General features: G+C 36.6%; 1 protein-coding gene across 9 annotated transcripts in view; it reads right to left on the reverse strand.

Annotated features, from left to right (window-relative positions):
* CCDC171 (coiled-coil domain containing 171) overlaps positions 1 to 17,136 on the reverse strand; it is a 313,930-nt gene that overhangs the window by 238,263 nt on the left and 58,531 nt on the right. For all 9 annotated transcript variants that reach the window (XM_064290475.1, XM_064290472.1, XM_064290471.1 and 6 more), the window contains 3 exons: positions 6,603 to 6,695; positions 2,363 to 2,523; positions 1,949 to 2,087 (listed from right to left, as the gene is read on the reverse strand). In XM_064290475.1, the coding sequence (XP_064146545.1) occupies positions 1,949 to 2,087; positions 2,363 to 2,523; positions 6,603 to 6,695 (393 nt within the window). The remainder of the gene's footprint in view (positions 1 to 1,948; positions 2,088 to 2,362; positions 2,524 to 6,602; positions 6,696 to 17,136) is intronic.

Below are 17,136 nucleotides of genomic sequence, written 5' to 3' on the forward strand. Positions count from 1 at the left end.
ACTCCTGCTGAACCAGGCATTAAGGAGTGGGACATGCCATGGAATTGAAGGTCACACAGAACAGTAAACAGACACCAGAATATGCTACACAGAGAGCTCTGAACTTTCTTAGACCCCACGTCCAAACTACCCAACTACAAATTCAAGCATAGAACAAGTGATGAGATCAATCCCTGAACTACAGCACACTGAATACCATGAGCTGACTGGAGACTTACATAATACAACTTAATACTAGATAATCTGAATACACTGAAAAGTTTAAATATTACTCCATAATTGCCTTTCTGCCTGAGCAGCACTGATTTGGCCAACACTTCTTAGAATAATCCAGTCTCCACCTTTTTTGACAAGGAGAAATAATTTTTCTTCCTCGGTAAGAAGAACTAAGAGTTATGGGGCATATTTGAAAGTGAAGTAGCCATGTCTCGGAACAAGGTATGGATGTGGGGAATGAGATAAAGAGGGCAGAGAATATCACTCTAAACTTTATGCCCTCCCTGTTGGAGTTCCCAGCAAACTGCAGAGTAAGAGTATGCCGCATCTACCAAACAAATCCATTCAACAAATGTTTATTGAGGCAAGTTCTATGGTGGAATGTGGGTATGTAAAATTGATACCTCTGAATTATGGTGTTGGTAAAGAATACTGAATATACCATGGACTGCCAAAAGAACACACAAATCCGTCTTGGAAGAAATACAACCAGAATGCTCCTTAGAAGCAAGGATGGCAAGACTATGTCTCACATACTTTGGACATGTTATCAACAGGGATCAATCCCTGGAGAAAGATACCATGCTTGGTAAAGGGTCAGCAAAAAAGAGGGAGACCCTCAATGAGATGGACTGACACGGTGGCTGCAAAAATGGGCTCAAGCATAGCAATGATTGTGACAATGGCACAGAACTGGGCAGTGTTTTGTTCTGCTGTATACAGTGTCACTATGAGTCGGAACCAACACAACGGCACCTAACAACAACAGCAACAAATGCATTTACAATCTCTTATCTCTTGGGAGAGGTCATATCAGATTTTACCAAGTGTTAGAATGAAGATGCTAAACTAAATGCTAAAGAAACACAGGACTGAGGAGGGGCAACATTCTGACTTAAGGTGGATGGGAGAGTAAGAAAAAAGATGAACTCGTGAAAAGCTTCACAGATAGCAAGATAACAGAGGTGGGCCTTCCAGGATTTTTAGGAATTTGCTGGTAGAAAAGAAGAGGAAGAGCATTTCAATCAATGTCACCCCAAAAATGAACAGCTTGAACACTGGAAAGAAGCTATAAGAATATATAATGTGTTTGGGAGGCTAGGAGTATTCTAAGGGGGCTGAAGCAAAATGGAGGGCAATGGTAAAAGAAGCTGGAAAAGTAACACGGAGATAAAATAAAAAGGTCCTTAGATTGCACAACAGACAATAAGCTGGGTTTTATTCTGAAGGCAACAAGACCTCGACGGTTTTTGAAAAAAGGGAGGTTGACAAGATCAGATCAGTATTTTAGAAAGATGAAGCTGGCGATGGTATGAAACCTAGATTACTGGGGAGTGGAGAGAGAAAGATCCGGTACAAAGCGACTATAAAAGAGAGCCGCTGGAATCTATCATTAGATCTACTGATTATAAATCCTGAGTTTCTCACCCCAGGTAACATTGTTTTATGTACTTTAAAAAAAAAGAAAGAAAAACTCCTGAACACATTTTAAAACATTCTATAATTTAGAGTTTTTACTAATTCAGTTAGTTCCCCCAATCATTCCAAATCAGAGGCTTTATTCTACACGTTTGTTAGTAATCAGCATCTCTAATTTTGAAATTTTGTAACCACATGTCACTAAAGTTATTTTCACACTACTATCTCATGTGCTTCAGTGAGGGAAAAACTTGCCACACATCAAGCCGGACCAATAAAGTAATTGCCGTAGGGTGTTCTTTTTCATCCTTACCATTACCAGTTCTTCCTGTAATTCACTGCAACTTTTTTCATTATACTGGAGTCTCTTTGAAAGGTCCATAATTACTTTCTTCTGTTCCTCTATCTCTTCGTTTAGTTTCTTGTTTTTAGAGAAATATTCTCTTTCCAATCTGAAAAGTTAAAGTGTCAGAGCAGGTTTTACAAATATATTTTTGTCAACTGCTATTATATACCTTTAGCACAAGTGACAGATGCACTGTATATATCATGTTTTCACGCCAACAGGCCACCCTTACCTTTTTTCTAAGAAAAAAAGATCACATATTCTTAAATGAAAGGCTTTAGGAGGGTAACACTTCCCTTTTTGATAACAGGTATTTGTACTATGATCCAGGTTATAGGCAAAACAGGTTTGGTTAGTATTGATTTTACCGTAAACACTTACATATTTAGTTTTGCGAAGCTCTCCTGTGCATTATGCTTTTCTCTCTCATACGCAATTTCAACTTCTTTGAATTCATTTTTTATCATTTCCAAATCAGCAACAGCTTCTGCCTGGCTGGCCTTTTCTACTTGTAAAGCTCCTTCGAGGTCTCGAATCCGTAACTACCAGATGACAGTATAGTAATTAAAGCGACCTAAGAAATACTAGCATCAATCTTAAATTGAGTAGACTACTTTCTTAACAGCAGATAATCATTCATCCAAACACATTTTTTTCTGCTTTGGTTTAAAAAAGGAAAACAAACAAAAGCCAGTTTATTCCCTTTCTCAATATGTTTACTGGAAGGGAGGAAAAATGAAAGAATGAAGAGTTACCTGTATTATGAAAAAAGATAGGCTGATACTATATAACCTATCCTACCAAAGTGCCCAATTTTGACCTACTAATCCACTCAAATACTTCTTTTATAAAATATGATCAATTAAGTGGTTTTAAAAACCAAGGAAGTATTCTTCTCTTATGAGACCCATCATTACCTAAACATATTTGTAAATCTAAAAAAGCTAACATCTTTTTATTCTCAGAGATTACTGACTATAGAAAAGTAGAATTTTTATTATCAAAAAATACTATTTGACTGAAAAAGTCAATACTTATAGTGTAAGGATATGATATCTGGGACTTGCTTCAAAACAATCGGGGACCAGGGACGTAGTATATCAAACAAGACTGACCAGAGTTAACTGCTGAAACTGGGTGATGGATACAGCAAGGGTTTCTTTTACTCTTCTCTCCACTTTTGCATATGCTTGAAATTTTACATAATAAAACATTTTACAAAATGAATTGTCTGTGTCCCCAATGGTAGAATAGCAAACTAATGCATATTTCCACAAAATAATAATATGTAACTATTAAAAAAATCTATAAAACAATTTTTAAATGGCAGTTCTCTATGTAGTGGTATGCTGTTGCTGTTAGATGCCATCCAGCCAGTTCCAACTGTTAGCGACCCTAAGTACAACAGAACAAAACACCGCCCAATCCTGCACCATCCTCACAGTCGTTGTTATGCTTGAGCCCACTGTTGCAGCCACTCTGTCAATCCATCTCGTTGAGGGTCTTCCTCTTTTTTGCTGACCCTCTACTTTAGCAAGCATGATGTCCTTCTCCAGGGACAGATCACTCCTGATAACATATCCAAAGGATGTGAGACGCAGTCTCGCTATCCTTGCTTCTAAGGAGCATTCTGCTTGTACTTCTCCAAAACAGATTTGTTCATTCTTTTGGCAGTTCAAGATATACTCAAGAATCTTCGCCAACATCACAATTCAAAGGCATCAATTCTTCTTCTTTCTTCCTTACCTACTGTCCAGCTTTTGCATGCATACGAGGTGACTTAAAATACCATGGCTTGAGTCAGGTGCACCTTAGTCTTCAAGATGACATCTTTGCTTTTTAACACCATAAAGAGATCTTTTGAGCAGATTTGCCAAATGCAATGTGTTATTTGATTTCTTGACTGCTGCTTCCATGGATGTTGATTGTGGATCCAAGTAAAATGAAATCCTTGACAACTTCAATCTTTTCTCCATTTATCATGATGTCGCTTATTGGTCCAGTTTTGATGATTTTTCTTTTCTTTATGTTGAGGTACAATCCATATTGAAGGCTGTGGTCTTTGATCTTCAACAGTTAAGTGCTTCAAGTTCTCTTCACTATCAGCAAGCAGCACTGTGTCATCTGCATAAAGCAGGTTGTTAATGAGTCTTCCTCCAATCCTGATGACACATTCTTCTTCATATAGTCCAGCTTCTCGTATTATTTGCTCAGCATACAGATTAAGTATGGTGAAACGATACAATCCTGATGCTACCTTTCCTGACTTTAAACCAATCAGCATCCCCTTGTTCTCTTCAAACAACTGCCTCTTGATCTAAGGACAGGTTCCTCATGAACATAATTAAGTGTTCTGGAATTCCCATTCTTCACAATGTTATCCATGATTTGTTAAGATGCACACAGTTGAATGCTTTTGTACAGTCCATAAAACTCAGGTAAACATCCTTCTGGTATTCTCTGCTTTCATCCAGGATCCATCTGACATCAGCAATGACATCCCTGATTCCACGTCCATTTCTGAATCCAGCTTGAATATCTGGCAGTTCCCTGCCAATACACTGCTGCAGCCACTTTTGAATAATCTTCAGCAAAATTTTACATTGCATGTGATATTAATGATATTGTTGGATAATTTCCGCAGTTGATTGGATCACCTTTCTTGGGAATAGGCACAAATATGGATCTCTTTCAGTCGGTTGGCCAGGCAGCTGTCTTCCAAATTTCTTGGCATAGACAAGTGAGCATTTTCAGCACTGCATCTCATTGAGGCCCTTCCTCTTTTTTGCTGACCCTCTACCTTACCAAGGATGATGTCTCCAGAGACTGGACCCTCCTGATTACATGTCAAAATTATGTGAGACAAAGTCTCGCCATCCTCACTTCTAAGGAGCATTCTGGCTGTACTTCTTCCAAGACAGACTTGTTCATTCTTCTGGCAGTCCATGGTATATTCAATATTCTTCACCAACACCATAGTTCAAAGGCATCAATCTTCTTCAGTCTTCCTTATTCATTGCCCAGCTTTCACATGCATATGAGGCAACTGAAAACACCATGGCTTGACTTGGGCACACCTCAGACCTAAAAGTGACATCTGTGCTTTTTAACATTTTAAAGAGGTCTTTTACAGCAGATTTGCCCAATGCAATATGTCATTTGATATCTTGCCTGCTGCTTCCATGGGTGTTGACTGTGGATCCAAGTAAAATGAAATCCTGGACAACTTCAATCTTTTCTCCATTTATTGTGATGTTGATTATTTGCCCAGTTATGAAGAATAGATACAACTCAATTTAAATTTTCAATTTGTAGCCTTTTAAGTTCTATTTATCTTCCTTATTTTTGCCTAAATGCACTGTTAACAAGTCAAATAACAAATCTAGGAAATATTTTCTTCTGACTACATTGCTATCTTCTTTCTCTTTCAAAAAATGGCAAATATTTTAAGCACACTCATTCACAAATGGTAAACCAAACCAACTGAAAGAAGGTTAAAACTTCAAATTAACAATTTTGAGTCAAGTCTTTTGCTTTTGATTCTACTTTCTCATTTTTCTTTTTTTTGCCACAGCATCCAAACAAACTTGATAATAGAATACTTCAAACACATATTTAACAATAGTTTATGACAACATGGTGATGAATTAAAACTACTTAACAGTCTTATTTGCTTTGAACTAGTCTGAGACTTTACTAGATACACCTCATTCGGAATACTTGCCAATATTTAGAGGTTTATGGTTCACGTATAAACTTTTGCTTTTTTTCTAAATCTGAGCACTAAGTTAGATATCAAATATTAATTTTAAATTATATGAGTAGCTAATATATAGTTAATAATTTTACATATAGACTTAACCCACAGGCAGTAGTTTGTTACCCTCTGGTTAGAATGCTATACCCTCACTTCTCGTAGAAATTCCCCCTCATTCTCCAAAACCTAGCAAAAAGTATACTTTCCTTAGAATGCCTTTCTTTAATTTTCCCTTCCATATTTAATTCTTCTCTTTATTATGCCCCCATAGTTTATTAGAATTTTGTGTTTCTACCTATACATCTGTATCTATTGATCAATATACATATCCATATGGACATATAGATTTCTCACAATAGATGCAAAGTCCAAAAGGGAACTCATTTGCCTTTATATTTCAACTCTTAATACAGTAATGGGGTATGCACAGGATAGACACTCAATAAATGAAGGTGCATTTTTAGATGTTCACAAAAGAAATTCATCCCATGGCTGTTGATAAAAAGAACACTAATCAGCGAACTTTTTCTGTAAAGGGCCTGATGGCAAATATTTTAAGCTTCATAGGCCATAAGATCTCTGTCACAGCTACTCCACTCTGCCACTGCAGCACAAACACAGCCACAGACAAAAGGAAACTTTACCGGAACAGGCGATAGGCAGGATCTGGCCCATGGACAACAGTGTGCCAATCCCTCCTTAATGCAGTCAACACTGTGCTCAACTATATCCTCATAGTATATACGAGTGTCCTATGTTACGCATTCTAATTGCACACCTTAGTTTTCCGAACATAATGCTGTTTTTCCCAGATGATATAACACAACCTAAGAAAATCCATTACAAAAATTATTTACATTTTACCTGGATAATTTCAGAGTTAAATTTTGATTCTAAATGTGCTGCTCTTTCTGCTTCAATGTTTTCTTCTAATTTTCTCACTCTTAGAGTAGTTGCCTGAAAAACAAATACATTGGTATTTAAAGTAGACACAGATCAGTACATGTCAGAACTGTAATTAACATTTTAAATTACTCTAACCACTTTTTTTTTACTTTGTAGGAGTGCAGTGTAGAAATAATGCTCAAGATGAATGTTCCAGAACTCACTTGGTTATTACTGCAGTATAATTTACATATAATAAACTACACATATTTAAAGTATCCAATTTGATAAGTTTTGACATATACATACATCCATGAAACTATTGCCACAATCAAGGTAGGGAACACTTCCATCACCTCAAAAAGTTTCCTTGTGTCCCTTTGCTATCCCTTCCTCCAGCCCCTCATTATCTCACCCCCATCCCAAGTAACCACTGATCTATTTTTTGTCACCATAGCTTAGTCTGTATTTTCAGGCATTTCATATAAATTGAATTATACTGTATGTACTATTTTTTGTCTGGCTTCTTTCACCCACCATAATTATTCTGAGATTCATCCACATGGCTGTATGAATCAATAGTTCATTCTTTCTCATTGTTAAATAGTGTTTCATTCTACAAATACACCACAACCAATACACACATCCGCCTCTTGATGGACATTTGAGTTGTTTCTAGTTTAGGCTACTACAAATAAAGCTGTTATGAGTATTTGTATACAAGTCTTTGTGTAGACATACAATTTAATTTCTCTGGGGTAAAAAGCAAAAGGTAAAATGACAGGGTCAACTGATTTAATGTTTTAAGAAACTACTAAATTGTTTTCCAAGGTGGCTGTATCAATTCACATTCCTAACAGTAAAGTATGAAATTTCCAATGTTTCCAAATACTCACCAACACTGAGCATGGCCAATTTTTTCAAGTTTTAGACATTTAAATAGGCATGTAGTAGTACCTCAATTTAGTTTTAATTTGTATTTCCTAGTGACTCATGACACTGAGCATCTTTTCATGTGCTCGTTTACCATCTAATACCTTCTCTGAAGAAGTACCTGCTAAAATCTTTTCCCCATTTTTTAATCAGTTTGTTTGTTATTATTGCATTTTGGGAGTTTGTTATATATAATCTGGATATGTCTCTTTGTTGAACGTATTACATGCAAATATTTTCTTCCATTCTACAGCTTGTCTTCTCATTCTCTTAGCAGTATTTCACAAAGCAAAAGTTTTCATTTTGATGAAGTCTAATTTTTCAGGCAGGAGGGTTAATCCAGTCCCTGTTATTCCATCTTGACTAGAAGAAAAGTCAAAAGCTTTAATTTTGAATGCCGTCTTTTTGAGAAAATGCCAGTCTGGGAAGCACTGGATTTCTAGTCCCAAAGAAGAAAGTGATCACTACCAAAAGCCTGTCAGGCGCAGGGTAAGTAGTGCAATGGGTGCACCTAGCTGCATAGGTCTCAAGATAACCGTAGCAAAGTCATGTCTAGAGTCTTCTCTGTTGAATATAGATAGTTCAGTCGTCATAGAGAAAGCATTACTAATTTGAATTTTCCTCACTAGATAAAATTTAGGCAACAAGTAAGTCACTATCTCCTATATTTACTCAACTATTTAGCCTAAGCTAAAAGCCTTTTAAAAATGTTCAGCTTGATGAATTTGATTTTTCCTTTCTCCCCCTACTTCTTTTTGTTTACAGAGGATAATGGATCACAAGAGAAGGGGCATAAAACAACAGACTGGATAATCCAATCAAGCAGTCTGAATAATTAAAAAAAGACTATACTTTTCTTTTAGCAAAGCATATTCCTGTAATGTCTGCTAAAGAGCAAAGCGTAAACACAAGCATGCCCTCCTCTCTAGGGGCCTTTTTCAGACACTTGCTGCTGATGGCCTGTGCAGTCGACAAGCACTTCTGCTTTCACTGGGGATTTAATCACTTACGGTTGCACACACAGAAACTCACAAAATATTTGTTACACTGAACTATTAGCTACACTCAGGTTTTGCAACCCTGTTAGTAATATTTCTTAATGAGTTATCACACTAGAAGAGAGATTTTTTTCAGAGAGTAGATAAAGCAGTAAGTCCAAATATGATGCTTCATGTCTAAAGATAATTTAAATCCAAAAGGATGAAATAATACTTGAAATTAGTAGCAAATAAGCTCTTTCAAAGCAAAATCTAATTTTTAAATCTGTATGCCTTAAAGGGCCAACTAAAGTATTTCAACTTATAGGCATTCCATTGAAAGACAAAACTAGTAAATATTCAATTTAATCTAAAGACTCAAGGTATTCCATAAAACCAGAAATGGTGCTGGTATCATTATTTATCTAATTGTCAAAATTATATTTTGAAAAGATTAGATGGGCTCATAAAACAAAATGACACTAAAGGGGCACACCAGCCCAGGGGGAAGGCATAGACGGCAGGAGGGGACAGGAAAGCTGGTAATAGGGAACCCAAGGTCAAGAACAGAGAGCGTTGACACGTCATTGGGTTTTTAATGTCATAAAAACAATACGTGTACTAACTGTTTAATGAAAAGTTAGTTTGTTCTGTAAGCCTCATCTAAAGTACAATAAAAAAAATTATATGTTGACAACCACTGCAAAAAGATCATTAGAGTTAGGTAGTAATCCATTCATGCCTAAACAGAAAAGGTAAATGGGAACAGAAAGTTTAACTCAATCAATTCCTATCTATACTGCTGTAATATTAAGGTAAATCAAAAAATATTCCCTTCAATGGCATACATAAAACCTTGAAAGAAAAAAAAAATGCCAACTAAGAATAATACATCCTGTAAAACTCTCACTCAAATATGATGGTGAAATTAAAACATTTCTAGAAAAACAGTAATTAAGGGAATATGTAAAAACCAAACCAAACTTACAAGAATTATTAAACGGAGTCCTCTAGTCTGAGAACAAACAATATCAGACCACAGCCTGAATCTAGGACACAAGATCGTACCAGCCAGATACCAACCTAGGGACTGAACACTCAAGGACTGTCCAAAACCAAAAGAATTACAACAGGAAACCAGAGGAGTTAATTTCTAAATGACAACAATGTCAGAACAATAAAAGAGGGAATAAATGATGTAGGTATAGAACTTTTAATGGAGAGGGAGGCAAGGCAATACCAAGTAATAATAGACTGGTTCAAACCTAGGAAGACAAGGGTAAATTTCCAGGTAATCACAAAGAAAGATAACAAATCTATTCATCAATAAAACAAAATCTACAAAAACAAAAGAAATCCACAAACAAAAGGAATTCAGCACAGGAGAGTAAGAGGAACAAACAAAATGTCAGCACTACAAAAAAAAAAAAAAAAAAAACTAAAAAATGACAGCAATAAACTCATCATTCAATAATTACACTGAATGTAAATGGCCTAAATGCACCCATAAAGAAACAGAGAGTGACAGAATGTATTTTAAAAAAGTGTCCATCAATACGCTGTCTACAAGAGACACACTTTAGAAAAAAAAAAAAGAAGTAAATATATTAAAAATCAAAGGATGGAAAAAAAATATCAAGCAAATAACTACCAAAAAAGAGCAGGAGTGGCAATACTAATCTTAGATAAACCTTAAAACAAAATCCACCATAAAGGACTAAGAAGGGCACTATATAATGATTAAAGGGATGATCCATCATGAAGACTTAACCATAATAAACATCGATGCACCCAACGACAGGGCTCCAAAATACATAAAACAAACTCTAACAGCACTGAAAAGAGAAATTGACAGTTCCACCATAATAGCAGGAGACTTCTACATGCCACTCTCAGTAAAGGACAGAACAGCTAGAAAGAAACACCTAGAAAGAACTAAAGGGCACAATTAGTCAACTTGACCTCATAGACACATACAGAACACTCCACCCAACAGCTGCAAAGTACACATTCTTTTCCAGTGCACATGGAACGTTCTTCAGAATAGACCCCATCTTAGGCCACAGAGCAACGCTCAAGAAAATCAAAACACTGAGATAATACAAAGTATCTACTCTGACCACAACACCATCAAAGGAGAAATTACCAACAGGAAGAGCAAGGAAAAAAAATCAATTACATGGAAACTGAGTAACACTCTGCTTAAAAGCCACTGGATAAAAGAAGAAATCAGAGATGAAATAAAAAAATTCCTAGACTCAAACAAGAATGATAACACATCATACCAAAACCTTTGGGACACAGAGGTCAATTTATAGCAATAGATGCACACATCAAAAAAGGGAAAAAATCAAAACATTAGCTATACAACTTGAACAAATAGAGAAAAGCAAAAGAAGCCCACAGCCATCAGAAGATAGGAAACAATAAAGAGCACAGCAGAAATAAATGGAATAGAGAATAGAAAAATAGAGGCAACAAAACCAAAAGTTGGTTCTTTGAAAGGATCAACAAAATCAACAAACTACTGGCCAAATAGACAAAAGAAAAACAGGAGAGGATGAAAATAGCCCAAATGAGAATGAAACTGGGGACATTACAACAGACCCAACTGAAATAGAAAGGATCATAACAGAGTATTATGAAAAACTATACTCCAATAAATTTGAAAGCCCAGAGGAAATGGACAGATTTATAGAAACGCACTACCTACCCAAACGAACACAAAATGATGTTGAAAATTTGAACAAACTCATAACAAGAGAAGAGACTGAAAAGGTAATTAAAAAAAAAAAAAAAAACCCAACAAGCAAAACCCCTGGCCCAGATGGCTTCACTGGAGAAATCCACCAAACATTCAGAGAAGAGATTACGCCAGTACTACTCAAACTATTTCAGAACATAGAAAAAGAAGTGATACGTCTGAATTCATTCTATGAAGCCAGCATAAACCTAATACCAAAACCAGGCAAAGATATCACAAAAAAAAGAAAATTACAGACCAGTATCTCTCACGAATATAGATACAAATATTATGAACAAAACTCTAGCCAATAGAATTCATCATGATATCAAAAAAATTACACACAACAACCAAGTAGGGTTCATACCAGCTATGCAAAGATGGTTCAACATTAGAAAATCAATCAACGTAATCCATCACATAAATAAAAGAAAAGAATCACATGATCATCTCAATTGACACAGAAAGGGCATTCAACAAAGCCCAACACCCATTCCTGATAAAAACTCTCAATAAAATAGGTATAGAAGGGAAATTCCTCAATATAATAAAGGGCATCTATGCAAAGCCAACAGCCAACACCATTCTTAACAGAGAGAAGCTCAAAACACTCCCCTTGAGAAGGGAAAAAGACCAAAAAAAGGATGCCCTTTATCACCATTTCTATTTAACATTGTGCTGGAAGTTCTAGCTAAAGCATTAAGGTAAGAAAAAGAAATACACGGCATCCAAATTGGTAACAAAGAAGTTAAACTGTCCCCATTTGCAGATGATATGATACTATACATAGAAAACCCAAAAGACTCCACAAGAAATCTACTGGAACTAATAAAAAGCTTCAGCAGAGTGGCAGGATACAAGATATACATATATGAAAATCATTTGGATTCCTATATATGAATAAAGAGAGCTATGAAAAGGAAATCAAGACAACAGTACCATTTATAACAGCCCCTAAAAAAATAAAATACTTGAGAATAAATCCAACCAGGGATGTAAAGGACCTATACAAAGAAAACTATAAAACACTACTGCAAGAAACCAAAAGAAATCTACATAAATGGAAAAACATACCATGCTCATGGATAGTAGACTCAACATTGGAAAAATGACAGCTCTACCCAGAGCTATTTACAAATACAATGTAATCCCGATCCAAATACCAACAACATTCCTTAAAGAGATGGAAAAATGTATCATTAACTTTATACGGAAAGGGAAGAAGCCCTGGATAAGTAAAGCACTACTGAAGAAGAAGGCTAAAGTAGGAAGACTCGCACTACCATGACAGTTGTCAAAACAGCCTGGTACTGGTACAATGACAGATATAATGACCAATGGAACAGAACTGAGAAGCCAGACGTAAATCTACCTATGGTCACCTGATCTTCGACAAGGGCCCAGAGTCCATCAAATGGGGAAAAGACAGTCTTTTTAACAAATGGTGCTGGCCAAACTGGATGTCCATCTGCGAAAAAATGAAACAGAACTCATACTTCACACCATATACAAAAACTAATTCAAAATGGCACAAAGACCTAATATAAAGCCAAAAACTATGAAATTCATAGAAGAAAAAATAGAGTCAACGCTAGAGGCCCTAATACACAGCATTAACAGGATACAAACCACAGCCAACAACACACAAACTCCAGAAGATAAGCTAGATAACCGGGATCTATTAAAAACTAAACACTTATGCTCATCAAAAGATTTCACTAAAAGAATAAAAAGAGAACCTACAGACTGGGACAAAAATTTTGGCTATTTCTAATCAGACAAAGGTCTAATCTCTAAAATCTACACGAAAATCCAACACCTCTACAACAAAAAGACAAATAATCCAATTAAAAAATGAGCCAAAGAAATGAACAGACATTTCACCAAAGAAGACATTCAAGCAGCCAACAGACACATGAGGGCATGCTCACAATCACTAGCCATTAAAGAGATGCAAATCAAAACCACAGTGAGATACCATCTCACCCCAGCATTACTGGCATGAATCAAAAAAACAGGAAGTAAGAAATGTTGGAGAGGTTGCGGGGAGATTGGAACTCTTATGCTGGTGGGAATGCAAAATGATACAACCATTTTGGAAAACAATAGGATACTTCCTCAGAAAGCTAGAAACAGAAATATCACATGATTCAGCAATCTCACTCCTAGGAATATATCCTAGAGAAATAAGAGTCATCACACAAATAGACATATGCACGCCCATGTTCATTGCAGCACTGGTCACAATAGCAAAAAGATGGAAACAACCTATATGCCCATCAACAGATGAATGGATAAACAAACTGTGGTACGCACACACAATGGAGTATTATGCAACAATAAAGAATATGATGAATGATGAATATGGGAAGCATCTCATAACGTGGATGAATCTGTAGGGCATTATGCTGAGTGAAATAAGTAAATCGCAAAAGGAAAAATATCGTATGAGATCACTACTGTAAAAACTCCTTAAAAGGTTTACACACAAAAAGAAACAATCTGATGGTTACGAGGGAGGGGACAGGTAGGGATGGAAAAACACTAAATAGACAATAGATAAGTACTAACTTTAGTGAAAGGTAAGACAGCACACAATGCTGGGGAAGCCAGCACAACTTGTACAAGGCAAGGTCATGGAAGCTCCATAGACACATCGAAGCTCCCTGAGGAACCGAATTGCTGGGCTGAGGGCTGTGGGGACCATGGTCTTGAGGAATATCTAGCTCAAATGGCATAACATAGTTTATAAAGAAAATGTTTTACATTCTACTTTGGTGAGTAGTGTCTGGGGTCTTAAAAGCCTGTGAGTGGCCATCTAAGATACTCCACTGGTCTCACCCCTTTGGAAGCAAAGAAAAATGAAGAAAACTAAAGATACAAGGGAAAGATTAGTCCGAAGGGCTGATGGACCACATCTACCACGGCCTCTATCAGGCTGAGTCCATTACAACTAGATGGTGCCCGGCTACCATCACTGACTGCTCTGACAGGGATCGCAATAGAGGGTCCCAGACGGAGTTGGGCAAAAACATAGAACAAAATTCTAACTCAAAATGAAAGACTAGACTTCCTGGCCTGACAGAGACTGAAGAAACCCTGAGAGTATGGCCCCTGGACACCCTTTCAGCTCACTAATGAGGTCACTCCTGAGGATCACCCTACAGCTGAAGATTGAACAGGCCCATAAAACAAAACGAGACTAAAGGGGCACACCAGCCCAATGGCAAGGACTAGAAGGCAAGAGGGAACCAGAAAGTTGCTAATATGAAACCCAAAGTTAAGAACGAAGACTGCTGACATGTTGTGGGGTTGTTACCCAATGTCATAAAACAATATGTGTACTAAATGTTTAAAGAGAAACTAGTTTGTTTGTAAACCTTCATCTGAAGTACTATATATATATATATTCATTTCATACTCACTTCTCTTTTACCCTTTCCAAAACATGTTCCACAGAGACCACTGGTCCCATAGGATGTTATTAGCTATTATATAAAAAGCAATTTCATCATCTGAGAATATGACAAAAACAAGATTAACCCTAAACAATTTTCTTTACTAAAGAACTTATAAAAAGGTAACGTGCCCTTTGACTAAGAGAAGGCCAGGGTATACTGCATTTACCAAACTGACTTAATCACAACATCCTTCTTTTAACTGTAGAGCCCTTCTTTCACAGACTAACTTGAGGGACTACAGTTACACAGAACACATTCTGGGAAATGCTGACAGACACATGTTTCACAGAAAATCTCCAAGGTTTTGGTTTCAAATTTACCTGAAAAAGGATACATACTGTCTTTGTTTATGTAGCACTACTGCTCAGGTATGTAGAAGTGTATGCAAGCAGATCAAGGAAGAAAAACACAGTGAAGACAGGAGGGTTATTTTTGTTAATGGTTTGCCCTCAGTGTAAGGAGTCTTGGCAAATGCTGAACCAAGGTGCAAAATATTAGTGAAGCCCCACTGGACATTTTCAGTTCTAGATCAGTTTGATTTGGTTGCTTTCAGTAACAAGCATCTGAAAGAGAAATTCCATTTTGTACAAAGTGACACTAATAGAGATTTTATTATCCTTCCAAGCACAGAAGTTGGATACATCCAAATCGGTAGTCCTGGTTCTTATAAAGATACAACAAAACTGCATTTTTTTTCCCCTTCAAACAACATCTGTTGAGTAGCAGTCCCAGTTTTCTGGCAACTGAGAAGCATGTGGTATGAAAGACATATTTTTCATGTGTTTTCTTTTGATATCACCAGAAGTCTTTATTTCAAATTACAAAAATGGCACGAAAAAAATGAACATTTCGAGTACTATTTTATTGAAAATACAGCATCAGTAACACAGAAGTTTCAATAATCCATGTTCCTATCTGAAATTATAAAGAGAGTAATATTTAAAAAGTATAAGGAAATACAAGGGAATGATAATAACAAATTCAGAATACTGATTACCTTTCAGGGAAGCAGGGAGTGGAGCGAGGAATGCAATTATACAAGGGAGCAAAAACTTTAATTTCTTAAACTGAATGGTAGATTCTCAAGAGTGTACTATATTATTCTTTATACTGTTTTATATATCTTAAATGTTGCCTCATAAGTTCATAAAAACTAAAATAATGAAAACAAATCCCAAAAGAGCAGTGAGAAAACCTTCCCAGATTCTTGAGGGTAACCACAGTAATGAAACCATTCACTCACTTAACTCGACAAGTAAACAATGAGCTCCAAATATGTTCAAAGTATATTAAGAGTTTTGGAAGATACCAAATGAATCCAAATGAGAGTTTTCCTTCAAGGAGCTTAGAGTCTAGAAGGAGATCAAACTGAATAAAACCATAATACAGAATGTTTGCTCATAAACCCTCTGAAGATCTAATGAGAGCTATGGATGCTCTTACGAGAAAACAAAGCATAAATGTATACATACATAATATTTTACATACAATTTCTAGGAGTGTCCTAGCCAAATCCCATTCAGGAACCTTAGGGTAAGAATTTCTGCATCATAGCCATCAACTGATGAATGGATAAACAAAATTACTTACATGGGAATATTATTCGACAATAAGAAGAAATAAAGTACATGCTACAGCATGGATGAATCTTGAAAACATTACAGTAAGTGAAAGAAGACAGACATAAAAGGACTAGGTGATTTCATTTATGAAATGGTCAGAATATAAACTAAAAGCAGATTAGACGCTGCCAGGGGCTAAAGGGAGGGGGAAATTGGGAATGACTGTAATGGGTATGGGAAACCCTCATGGTGTAGTGGTTAAGAGCCACGGTTGCTAAGCAAAAGGTCAGCAGTTTGAATCCACCAGGTGCTCCTTGAAAACCCTATGGGGCAGTTCTACTCTGTCCTATTGGGTCACTATGGATCGGAGTTGACTCGATGGCAATGGTTTTTTTGGGGGGGGAGTAATGGGTATGAGGTTCCTTACCGCAGTGATAAAAATGTTTTGGAATTAGATAGCGGTGATGGCTGCACAACCTCGTGAAAAGACTAAAAACCACTGAATTGTACACTTTAAAATGGCGGATTTATGGTATGTGAATTATACCTCAAGAAAAAAAAAAGAATCCTTGAGTGGAACAACTAAGGACAATGTCAAAGAAGTAACAGCTACCTAAATCAAGCTTCTGATTCCCACTCTTGAAAAAAGTCTCTTCTAAATGCTGACGTTGAAACTTTAGGACAAGGGACTCTCAGGCAATGGAGGCATAAAGCATGGTACATATTACCCACCCACTGCCGTCGAGTCAACTCTGACTCATAGCGACCCTATAGGACAGAGTAGAACCACCCCCATAGAGTTTCCAAGGAGCACCTGGTGGATTCGAACTGCCAACC

Source organism: Loxodonta africana, chromosome 9 (genome assembly GCF_030014295.1).
Source record: "Loxodonta africana isolate mLoxAfr1 chromosome 9, mLoxAfr1.hap2, whole genome shotgun sequence".
Classification (NCBI taxonomy): domain Eukaryota; kingdom Metazoa; phylum Chordata; class Mammalia; order Proboscidea; family Elephantidae; genus Loxodonta; species Loxodonta africana.